Genomic DNA, 13,561 nt, shown 5'->3' with positions numbered 1-13,561 from the left:
AACAAACGTAATAATTTACAGAAGAACAAAAGAATACAGTGGCAGCGGGAAACATGTAAAGTGGTGATCAATAGAGTACAGGAGAAATGTATCCCAAGAGAAACAAAAGCTCACTCACCATGGACAAATAAAGAAATAAAGGTAAAACAGAAATAAAAGAAAATACCATATCTGAAATACATAGACAACAAAGGAGAGGATAAGAAAAGGAAATATGGAAATGTTAGGGAAAAAAAAACATTTAGGAAGGAAAAGAGAGTCTACAAAATAATATGATCAAGGAATAGTGCATTATCATACAGACACAAACAATATAAGTAGAATCAAATAAGGATAGGGAGATATGATAAACTTATAGGTAATGGCTGCAAAATGACAGAAATATTCAATCATTACTTTGCTTCAATATTTATCAGGCTATATTAACATGGTGGACACCACTAGAAACAGAAATCAGAAAGGATGGAAATCCTAAGGTGGAAATAGGGAGATTATTTGATAAACTAATCAAACTTAGAGAGGATAAAGACCCTGGGTCAGATGAATTGCATCCGTACATATTATAGAAAGCAAGAGATAGCACAGGTATTATTCATATACATAAAAATTAATTGGAAAAAGAAATAGCGTCAGGAGACTGATAGACAGTTTATATGATTCCTATATTTAAAAAGGGGGTATTGTGGTGCAGTGTGTAACAGTCCTGCCTCAGAGCCAGAAGCTCCGAGCTCAAGTCCCATTCCGGGACTGGATGGCCAAAGAAGATGCATTCATAATGTAACCAAGCAAGTTGAGTATCAACATGTAAATCAACTGGCAGGCGGTAAGAGTGGGAGAGATTCCTGGTCAGCCATGTGATGGAAAGAAAATTGGAGCCGCTACCATTACTATCCATAGCTTCAGGCTACAACATACAGGTAAAAGTGCATGTTGCCACAGCAACTTGGACTCTCTGAGTGAACTGTAATACAGCATCGCCTTATATAAAAGGGAGTTAGAACAAATCCAGGGAATTAATTAGCTTAACATCAGAGGCAGGAAAGGTAATGGAATCCTTCAAAGATGTACTAAAGTTAGCATGGATTCCAAAAGGAAAGTCATGCTTGACCAACTTCAGTGAATTCTTTGAAGCAGTAACAGGAAGGGTAGATAAGGGTAGTATAGTTGATGCAATGAATTGTGTTTTCCAAACAGTCTTCAATAATGTATCGTGTAGGAAACTTATGACCAAGGTCAGAAAATGTGGAGACAGGGGAGAAGTGGTAGAATGGACATCAAAATGGTTTCAGGACAGAGTAGGAGTTAAAGGTAATTACACAGATTGGCAAATTACTCAGATTGGCTGGGAATTGGTGCTCCACAAGGATTGTTCACCATTGAGATAAGTAATTTGGATCTGGGAATTGGAAGCACAATTTAAAAATTTGTGGATGACACCAATTCAGGAGCTGTACTTAATATCGAAGGGGACTGCAATAAAGTACAGGAATACATTAATCAACTTGCAGAATGGGTCTGTAATTGGCAAATGAAGCTTCAAATATCAACAAATGTGAGGCAGCACATCTTGGTTTGGAAAATAGGTGTCCAAATGGGGTTTAGATACGGAAGTCACTAAAAGTAATGTCACAGGTAGATAAAACCATGAAAAGTGAAAACAAAGCACTGGAGCTTATTCCTGGGGGATTGGGATTGAACAGCAGAAAAGATATGTTAAAGTTGTATCGCATCCCAGTTAGACTACACTTGAAGTACTGTGAACATCCCTCGTCTTCATATTATAAAATGGATATAGAGGAATTGGAGAAGGTGCAAAACAGATTTATTAGAATGGCATCAGAACAGCAAGGTTATAACTATCAGAAAAGATTGAACAGGCTGAGGCTCTTCTCCCTAGACAATAGAAGACTGAGGAATAGAGGTTTTGAAGATTATGAAAGGGTTCCATAGGGTAGAAATAGGGAAGATGTTTCCACTTGCAGGGGAGACCAGGATCAAGGGCCATAAATATAAGATAGTTGCTAATGAATCCAATAAGGAATTCAGGGGAAACTTCTTCACCCAGCGAGTGGTTAGAACGTGGAATAAAAACAGGAAATGCTGGAAAAACTCAGCAGCGCTGACAGCATCTGTGGAGAGAGAAACAGAGTTCAGATTTCCAGTCCATATGACCCTTCTTCAGAGCTAAAGAGAAGTAGAAATGAGATGGAGTTTATATTGTTGGAGGGCAGGGGGTGGAGCAGATGAAGCTGGATAGAAGGTCAGCGATAGGTGGGGGCTAAGGAGAGATTGACAAAGATGTCATGGGCACAAGACACAGGGAGTGTTAATGGTAGTGATGAAGACTAGGGAAGGTGCTGATAGTGGCATAAAGGTGAGAAAGCAGAATGTGTTAATGGCAGAATGAGGGTCAGCACTCTGTGAAAGAGCAGGTTGAACAAGTGAAAGGTGGCCCTGTTGTGTGGGGGTGGGGGGAGGAGGGGGTGGTTAGGGAAAAAAGATAAAGAGGGATAAAAAGTGAATAAAAGAGAAGTATGAAAATAAGTAAATGAAAAATAAAATATAAAAAGGGAGGTAAAGATGGAGGAGACAATTCACAGTTTTAAGTTGTTGAACTCACTGTTAAGTCCGGAAGGCTGTAAAGTGCCTCGTCGGAAGATGAGGTGCTGTTCCTCCAGTGTGCGTTGAGCTTCACTGGAACAATGCAGCAAGCCAAGGATGGACATGTGGGCATGAGATCAGGGTGGAGTGTTGAAATGACAAGTGACAGGAAGGTCTGGGTCATGCTTGCGGACAGACCTAAGGTGTTCCACAAAGTGGTCACCCAGTCTGCGTTTGGTCTCTTCAATGTGGGATGAAAGTGAGGACAAGGGGGCCCCTATAATGGTTCTGGGAGGGAGGGGAAGGTGTGAGGGCAGAGGCATGAAAGATGGGTCGGATATGGCTGAGGGCCCTGTCAACCACAGTTGGGGGGAAACCTCGGTTAAGGAAGAAGGAAGACATGTCAGAAGTGCTGTTTTGGAAAGTTGCATCATCGGAACAGATGCGACGGAGGTGAAGGAACTGAGAGAATTGGATGGATTCCTAACAAGGGTCCCCCTTGTCCTCACTTTTCACCCCACCAGCCTCCGCATTCAAAGGATCATCCTCTGCCATTTCCGCCAACTCCAGCATGATGCCCCCACCAAACGCATCTTCCCTTCACCCCCTCGGCGGCATTCCGCAGGGACCATTCCCTCCATGACACACTGCTCCACTCCTCTGTCAACCCCAATTCCTCATCCTCTTTCCATGGCACCTTCCCATGCAATCACAGAAGTGGCAACACTTGCCCTTTTACCTCCTCCCTCCTCACTCTCCGTGGGCAAACACTGCTTTCATCGGGGAGAGTAAACACAGACTGGGTGTCCACTTTGTGGAACACCTTCGCTCAATCTACAAGCATGACCCAGGCCTTCCTGTAGCTTGCCATTTCAACAGACCACCCTGCTCTCACGTCCACATGTCCATCCTTGGCCTGCTGCATTGTCCCAGTGAAGCCCAACACAAACTGGAGGAACAGCACATTATCTTCTGATTAGGCACTTTACAGCTTTCCGGACTTAACACCATGTTCAACAACTTCTGACTATGAACTCTCTCCTCCATATTTACCCTCCATTTTTAAAGTTAATTATTTTTATACTTATCTTTTTCTAAATTCATTTTTATCTTTCCTTTTAAATTCCTCTTTATCCCTTTATATCCTTTTTCCCCAACCACTACCCACTCCCCCGGACCCCCCACATCGGGCCAGCTGTTCTTTCATAGTGCTGACCCTTGTTCTGTCATTAACACATTCTACTTTCACGCCTTTATGCCACTATCAGCACCTTATTTAGTCTTTACCACTACCATTAACACTGCCTTTGTCTTGTGTCCATGACATCTTTGTCAATCTCTCCTTAGCCCCCATCTATTGGTGGCCTTCTATCCAGCTTTACTTGCTCCACCACACCCCCCCCTCCCCCCCGCCCCACAACAGTATAAACTCCATCTCATTTCTGCTTCTCTTTAGCTCTGAAGGAGAGTCATATGGACTGGAAACGGTAATTCTGTTTCTCTCTCTACGATGCTGTCAAACCTGCTGAGTTTTTCCAGTATTTTTTGTTTTTATTTCAGATTTACAGCATCTGCAGTATTTTGCTTTTTCTTCCGTTAGAATGTGGAACTCGTTGCCACATGGATTATTAAGTGGATAGCAGAGATATATTTAAAGACCGATAATAGCTTGTGGAGTAGGCTGGTTTGAAGCCTGCATTGACCTTTTCAAACTCGACACTCCAGCCTACACCCTGCCTTAACATCTAACAGCTGAGCACAACATTAAACAGCATGAAGAGCCACCATCCCCCTCCCCTCGACTGCACAGCCCCCACTCCTCCCCCAACACCACTGCTTATTGGCAATGTCAACTGTTTACAGGTTAGTTGCTGCTTTATTTTTTCTAGCTACAGATAAAATTGTCACTGTTTTTGGAACTTTCCTCTGGTTGACTAAAGTTTCAGAAGTGCACTGAGAGTGGTCTATCTAGTGCTGAAGTGCGCTGATTTAGAAGTTTTTACTGAAACTTGTTTTTTCCAGACTTGGTTGGCCTACTAGGGCTTCCTCTTGACTTGAGCATGATCAGGAGAATGAAGAGAGGCCACGCTGAGAAGGACAAGCTGCTAGAAGAGGGAGGAGGAGGAAGGAAGGGAGAGAAGGGCTCTCAGCAGCAGGACATATCTACCCAGGACTTTAGCAGCTAGATTCTTACCTCAACCTCAGCAGGGAAGAATGCTCACTAAAAGGGTTATCACTGAAATCTTCCATCTGCGGCAGCCATAACTCCAACCTCAGAGCAGGACAAAGATCATTGCCTGTGACTGTCAAGATGACCTTGGCTATGTACTTTTGTGTTTTGTTCCTCCCAGGCTATGCTGGAGACATAAATAACATCCCACAGTTTGCAGTTTACTGCTGGATAAGAGACATCACTGAGGCTGTCTATGCACAGAAACTGTTTAATCTCATTCCCTTTTTCCAGAGACAGGCACAACATGTCATGCCATGTTAAGCTGACACCAGGCCCAGTGGTGAAGTATGAAACTAGAAGCTAATACTTTTCTTGTTAATAGGTTTACTTCCAGAAAGCAGCATTACATATGGCTGCCTCCTGCCTACTAATCCCTAGTGTCCCAGACATCTTTCCTAGAACAGGTCACTAGCAGCTATAGCTTGAGGGTCTTCACTCCACACCAAGCATGGCTGATGCCCGCTCCTACCCCCTGCCATAGGTGTAGTGGCAAGATTGACAAGTTGATAATCAACCTGTTATGAATGCATCTTCCATGGCCGTCAAGTCCTGGAGTAGGATTCAAACCCAGAGCTCAGAGGCAGGGACACTATCCACTTGGCCACTCATCAGCCTCTTTGGCAAGTAACCATTTAGGCAACGACTTCTCCCCCTTGGGGAATTGAACCCTGGTCTTCCACATGACAGGCCGCAACGCTAACCATTATATTAACGAGGAGCTACCCAAGTCTTTCTTTATAAGTGCTCTAGGTAATTTATCAAGTAATGCCCTCGACCTGTGTATCTTACCATACCATGATTAATATACCATGTTACCCAAGTTCTGATGAAAAGTTTTCGACCTGAAACCTGAAACCCTGTTCCTCTCTTCACACCTGCTGAGTATTTCCAGCATTTTGTGTTTTTATTTCAAATTACCACCATTGTATTTTACATTTGAATTAGGGCTCATGGAATATGGGGTAATACATTCACATGGAGTGAGAATTAGTTAATGGAAAGAAAACAGAGAGGAGGAATTAATAGGTCATTTTTAGTGTGGCAAGTTGTAACTAATGGAGTGCTGCAAAGTTCAGAACTGGGGCCCCAGCTATTTATAATGTATTCCAATGACATTAACAAGGGGACCGAGTATAATGTATCATAGAATCACAGAATTGTTACAGCCATTTGGCCCACTGTGTCTGTGCTGGCTGTCCAAATGAACAATGTACTAGTATCATTCATGCATCTAGACCAAGGTATAGGTTATTAATTATATTATATACATATATATGAAAGACCAAGGAACTCAACACTGACCCCTGGGGAACTCCACTACAAAGCTTCCTCCAGTCTGAAAAAATATATCCAGGTATGCTGTCAATACAAAGGTTAGTAAGTAAGCTGTGAGGAGCACACAAAAACAAGGCTGAAAAGGGCTGTAGACAGATTAGAAGAGTGGACAAGAAGGTGGCAGGTGGCATATAACGTGAGGAAATGTAAAATCATCCACTTTGATAGGAAAAATAGGAAAACAGAATTTTTTTTAATCATGAGGGACTAGTACATATTGGTATGCAGAGGGATTTGGATGCCTAGTACACAAATCACAGAAAGTTAACATGTAGGTACAGCAAGCAATTAGGATGCTAAATGATATGTAAGCCTTTATTGGGTTTGGAGTATAAGAGTAAGGAAGTCTTGCTCCAATTCTACAGAGCATCAGTGAAACCACACCTGGGCCAGAATATTGCACTCGTCAGTGTCGCGCACCCGACCTGAACGAATGTAAAATGACGTGATATGATGCCAGCCAAGCGTCCTGATATCATTGTGTACTCGCCCGATATTTCAGTCGGTGGGTGCTCGCTGACAATTAACAGGCCTACTAAGGCCATTAAAGATCTAATTGAATTAAATTTTTCGCTGCCCGTCCAACCTTACGGTTAAAGACATCAGGAGATATGGTGATAGTGTGGAAAAATGGTGTTGAGATATATCAGCCATGATCTAGTTGAATGGCGGAGCAGGCTCGAGGGGCCGAATGGCCAACTCCTGCTCCTATTTCCTATGTTCATGTGAGAGGATTCTCCTTTGAGGACAAATAGAGCAGGTTGGGTCTATATTCCCCTGGAGCTGAGAAGAGTGAGAGGTGAGTTCATAGAAACATAAGTTTGTGAGAGGGCTTGACAAGGTAGAGGCTGAGAAGCTGTTTCCACTGGTTGGAGGATCTAGAACTAGAGGTTACACTCTCTCAGGATAAGGTGTTGGTCACTTAGGACTGAGGTGAGGAGAATTTTCTTTCACTCAGGGAATTGTGAATCTTTGGAATTCCCTACCCCAAGGGGCTGTGAATGTTTAGTCAATGAATCTATTCAATTCAGAGATCAATAGATTTTTGGGCATTAAGGTTGTCAGGGGATATGGGTAAAGGGGAGGTACGTTGAGTTGTGATAGGTTAGCCATGATTTTTCTGGCTGCAAGAGCTTGAGGGGCTGAATGGCCTCCTCTTGGCCTGGATGTTGCAATGTGGGCAATGGATTTGGAATGAAACACAGCCACAAGAGAGGTAAAGACTTTTGCTGGTAGCCATATAATCAACATGCCAGCACAAGAACTGGGATCGCTGTTAGAAGGAGACAACTGTCGAGGTGGCTACCCGAACCATAAGGAGTTGGGGAGACGTGCGGAAACCAAGGAATGACAGATCTCTCTATCAACGTTGAAACCAATGTTCATATGTTAATACTGGGAATTGAGGGATTTTATAGCAACTTTGGCAATTACTGAAGCAGCATTCTTAGTTTAATGTCTAAATCCTCCTAGGGAGTGGTGTGAATATTGGTGGAAGTGTATCTGCCCTGACTAACCAAGAAATGACTGTGTGATTAAGAGGCCTGGGTAGCTACTGGTATGCCTGATCAATATCCCTGTTTCTTTTCCGGTTTGGCACTAACATGTGCTACAGAGATCATTGTGCTGGTAATTTCCACAGCTTTGAGCTACTGTAAATATTGGTTGGGGCAGGAGATGGTGTGAGAATTTGGAGATTAGATCAATGAAGTGAGAGGGAGATGTGAAGATGTGTATGGGTCAGTGATCTGGAGATTCGGGAGAACAACAGAGGAAATTTCACAGAAATAGTGAGTAATGTCCATGTTATGGGGCCAATACCAGACATGGTATTGTCAGAAATGCTCTGCAAATGAAGTCCATACCTTCAGTTTGGGGAGTCGCTTGATAGTCTTAAGAGGCCTGAGAACTCGCAGAACACGTAGAGACTTAATAGTGTTAATATCCTTCCCACTGGAGCCCCTGTAGGTGAAAATAACATACAGACATTAAACACTAATGACACATAACATACAGGCAGTAAACACAGACACATCACACACAGGCATTAAACGCAGACACATCACACACAATCATTAAACGCAGACACATCACACACAGGCATTAAACGCAGACACATCACACACAGGCATTAAATGCAGACACATCACACACAGGTATTAAACGCAGACACATCACACACAGGTATTAAACGCAGACACGTCACACACAGGTATTAAACGCAGACATATAACACACAGGTATTAAACGCAGACATATAACACACAGGTATTAAACGCAGACATATAACACACAGGTATTAACCGCAGACATATAACACACAGGTATTAACCGCAGACATATAACACGCAGGTATTAAACGCAGACATATAACACACAGGTATTAAACGCAGACATATAACACACAGGTATTAAACGCAGACATATAACACACAGGCATTAAACGCAGACATATAACACACAGGCATTAAACGCAGACATATAACACAGGCATTAAACGCAGACATATAACACACAGGCATTAAACGCAGACATATAACACACAGGCATTAAACACAGACATATAACACACAGGCATTAAACGCAGACATATAACACACAGGCATTAAACGCAGACATATAACACACAGGCATTAAACGCAGACATATAACACACGTATTAAATGCAGACATATAACACACAGGTATTAAACATAGACATATAACACACAGGTATTAAACACAGACATATAACACACAGGTATTAAACACAGACATATAACACACAGGTATTAAACACAGACATATAACACACAGGTATTAAACACAGACATATAACACACAGGTATTAAACACAGACATATAACACACAGGTATTAAACACAGACATATAACACACAGGCATTAAACGCAGGAGTATAACACAAAGGGATTAAACATAGAAATATAGCACAAAGGCATTCATCACAGAAAAATAACACACATGCATTAATCACAGACAAATAACACACAAGCATTAAACACAGACAAATAACACACAGGCATTAAGCACAGGATTATAACACATAGGCATTAAACACAGACAAATAACATGCAGGCATTAAACACAGGAGTGTAACACACGGGGATTAAATATAGATGTAAAATCAAGCATTAAACATCTATGAATAATACAGGGGGTTTTAACACAGTTATAGAACACACAGCAATTAAGCAATGATGTATGCTATACAGGTATTAAACACAAATGTATAACACATGGTGTTGGACTCAGATACACACGGTGTTAGACTCAGATACACACGGTGTTAGACTCAGATACACAGGGTGTTAGACACAGATACACAGGGTGTTGGACTCAGATACACAGGGTGTTGGACTCAGATACACAGGGTGTTGGACTCAGATACACAGGGTGTTGGACTCAGATACACAGGGTGTTGGACTCAGATACACACGGTGTTGGACTCAGATACACACGGTGTTAGACTCAGATACACACGGTGTTAGACTCAGATACACACGGTGTTAGACTCAGATACACAGGGTGTTAGACACAGATACACAGGGTGTTGGACTCAGATACACAGGGTGTTGGACTCAGATACACAGGGTGTTGGACTCAGATACACAGGGTGTTGGACTCAGATACACACGGTGTTAGACTCAGATACACACCGTGTTAGACTCAGATACACACCGTGTTAGACTCAGATACACACGGTGTTAGACGCAGATACACTCGACGTTAGACTCAGATACACACGGCGTTAGACTCAGATACACTCGGCGTTAGACTCAGATACACTCGGCGTTAGACTCAGATACACACGGCGTTAGACTCAGATACACACGGCGTTAGACTCAGATACACAGGGTGTTAGACTCAGATACACTCGATGTTAGACTCAGATACACACGGCGTTAGACTCAGATACACACGGCGTTAGACTCAGATACACACGGCATTAGACTCAGATACACACGGCGTTAGACTCAGATACACACGGCGTTAGACTCAGATACACACGGCGTTAGACTCAGATACACACGGCGTTAGACTCAGATACACACGGCGTTAGACTCAGATACACACGGTGTTAGACTCAGATACCCGGGTATTAAACGTAGAGGTGTATAACATGCAGGTATTAAACACAAATGTATAACACATGGGTATTAAACACAGTGATGCCTAACACACGGGTATAAAACATATAGATATATAACACGGGTATTAAATGCAGAGATATTTTACACGCAGGTATTAAACACAGAGATGTATAATACAGGTATTAAAAACAGATGTATAACACGGGTATTAGACACAGAGATGTATGACACAGGGTTATTAAATATAGAGGTTTATAATAGGTAAGTGTTAAACACAGAGATGTATAACACACAGGTATAAAACATACATATATAACAGATGAGTATAAAACACAGAGATATATAACACACTGATATTAAACACACGGGTATTAAACACAGAGATGTATAACATGCGGGTATTGAACACAGATATATAACACATGGGTATTAAACACAGATGTACAACACATGGGTATTAAACACAGAGATGTACAACACATGGGTATTAAACACAGATATATACCACACAGGTATTAAATACAGATGTGTACCACATGGGTTTAAACACATATGTATAACACACAGGTAGTAAACACAGTTGTATAATATAGGGGTATTAAACACAGATGTACAACACAGGGGTATTAAACACAGTGATGTATAATGCAGGGTATTAGCGTAGGGGTATTAGCATGTATCAGACAGTGGTATTACACATAGACACATAAAACACCCAAGCATTAAACACTGAGACTGACAACACAGGGGCATTAAACACGCAGAAACGTGTACCCACCAAACTGGTATTAAACACTTCAGAGATGTATAACACACAATTATTGTTAATTTCCCCATAGCCTGGTTAGTGTGAAGATATCTGACCATTTTCCTTCTGACAATGTTAGCTATAAAGAACATTTAAGAAGAGAGGGCAATCAGCCCAATGAGGCTTGTGCCTTTTTCAGCGATGAATCCCATGGAGCTTCCTTTTCACCACATTGCCCTAACTAAGTCCCCAACAATTGTCCCCAAGTGAAATCAGACTCCCCACCCCAACAGTAATATTCAAGCACACATCATGGGATCCCAATCCAGTAGTTGACACATGTCAGTCTCTGAGGAGTCCTCAGGCTGAGACACAGACAGATGTGGATTATAATTACCCGATAAGATTCCTTTAGAAGGTGAAGCAGGAGTCATTGAAGAAAGGAGAGAAGACAAGAGTGCAGGGTTAGTAGGGCCATCATACTTCGAGCCAAGTGAGCATTAACATGGAGATCTCAGCACATGTACAGAGACAAGCGGCAGCGTGAGAAGCCAGACAGTGCACATGCAGTCTCCTCTGAAGAGTTGCCAACACTAGTTGGACATTTTCCTGGATGCATCATGGTATAGCCTATACCCTCCATCTGCCCCACTGCCACTCTCTGCCAAATGGTTGGGTGGCACATCCATTCGCACAGTGCACAGTCTTCTTACAAACAATCACACTCCTCGTTACCTCTTTCAATGATTCTTGACTATCAGCCCAACAGCCATTTTTTACAGCTTCAATATTTGAACAATTCATCAACAAAAGTATAAAAATTTTATGTAAATCCACCTTAGTATACCTGCCCAGGGAGTGTTTGATGAAAACAGTGTAGAGGGAACTTTACTCTGTATCTAACCCTGTGCTGTACCTGTCCTGGGAGTGTTTGATGGTGACAGTGTAGAGGGAGCTTTACTCTGTATCTAACCCCGTGCTGTACCTGCCCTGGGAGTGTTTGATGGGGACAGTGTAGATGGAGCTTTACTCCGTATCTAACCCCGTGCTGTACCTGCCCTGGGAGTGTTTGATGGGGACAGTGTAGAGGGAGCTTTACTCTGTATCTAACCCCGTGCTGTACTTGCCCTGGGAGTGTTTGATGGGGACAGTGTAGAGGGAGCTTTACTCTGTATCTAACCCTGTGCTGTACCTGCCCTGGGAGTGTTTGACGGGGACAGTGTAGAGGGAGCTTTACTCTGTATCTAACCCCGTGCTGTCCCTGCCCTGGGAGTGTTTGATGGGGACAGTGTAGAGGGAGCTTTACTCCGTATCTAACCCCGTGCTGTACCTGCCCTGGGAGTGTTTGATGGGGACAGTGTAGAGGGAGCTTTACTCTGTATCTAACCCTGTGCTGTACCTGCCCTGGGAGTGTTTGATGGGGACAGTGTAGAGGGAGCTTTACTCTGTATCTAACCCTGTGCTGTACCTGCCCTGGGAGTGTTTGATGGGGACAGTGTAGAGGGAGCTTTACTCTGTATCTAACCCTGTGCTGTACCTGCCCTGGGAGTGTTTGATGGGGACAGTGTAGAGGGAGCTTTACTCTGTATTCAACCCCTCCCCCATTTTAACACCTCCATCCGCCGTCCCTCCCATCCCCCACCCCATGCATTAACACCAAGCAGCCTAACCTGACCCAGCATTCTGCTTACTGTCAGTCACTTACGTGAATGCAAATGCGACCAGGGCCCCACTCACAACAATAAAATCCAGAATGTTCCAAATGTCCCGGAAATACGAGCCTTCATGGAAAATCAAACCAATATCTATCATCTAGAGAAAGGATCACACCAAAATTAGCAGTCGGTAGTTGATTCACATTTCAGCTCGGTCACCTATTAATTCTTAGAGATTAGCAAGGACTTGCATTTAAATAGCACCTTTAACGTTAGTAAAACACACTGAGGGGCCTTCACAGGAGCATCATTGTACAACAGATAACAGCAAGCCATATAAGGAGATATTAGGGCAGATGAGTAAGGGGGCAAATTTTCGGAAATATTTTTAGAGAGAGGTGTAGAGGATAAGGGGAGAATTCTGGAGCTCAGAGCCTGAGCAGCTGAAGCTGTGGCAGCCAGTGGAGGAGTGATGGAAAACAGGAACGTGTACAATTCTAATCCGCATCAAACCCCATTATAACCATCACCACTGAGTTCACTGATCTACACTGACACCCAGGCTGGCAACACCGCCAATTTAAAATTTCATCCTGACATTTAAACCCCTTCATAATCTCGCTCCTCCTATCCTCTGATCATCCTCAGTTCGACGATCGCCTGACCCCATCAATCCCACCTGTTCATTTCCCACCCCCTTTGCCCCACTGCTGCTGAAACTCTGGGAATGCCTCTCTAAAGCTATCTGTGTCCCTCCCTCTCTCTGCACCTTTAAGATCCTACTTTACTGCTGTCTCTGTGAGTTAACTTTTGATCACCTCTGCTCTTATCTCCTCTTCCTGCTGTGAAGTATGTGATAAGATTTTCACTACATTAGGAACACTACATGAATAGACG

General features: G+C 42.9%; 1 protein-coding gene across 1 annotated transcript in view; it reads right to left on the bottom strand.

Annotated features, from left to right (window-relative positions):
• Positions 1-13,561, bottom strand: part of LOC144692683 (putative voltage-dependent R-type calcium channel subunit alpha-1E) — a 902,642-nt gene that overhangs the window by 72,702 nt on the left and 816,379 nt on the right. The window contains 2 exon segments of the mRNA XM_078561778.1: positions 8,035-8,131; positions 12,715-12,821. Of these exon segments, the coding sequence (XP_078417904.1) occupies positions 8,035-8,131; positions 12,715-12,821 (204 nt within the window).

The sequence above is a fragment of the Cetorhinus maximus genome, chromosome 17 (genome assembly GCF_964194155.1).
Source record: "Cetorhinus maximus chromosome 17, sCetMax3.hap1.1, whole genome shotgun sequence".
Classification (NCBI taxonomy): Eukaryota; Metazoa; Chordata; class Chondrichthyes; order Lamniformes; family Cetorhinidae; genus Cetorhinus; species Cetorhinus maximus.
The sequence above is the reverse complement of the archived record's forward strand: the minus strand, read 5'-3'. Positions and strand labels throughout refer to the sequence as shown.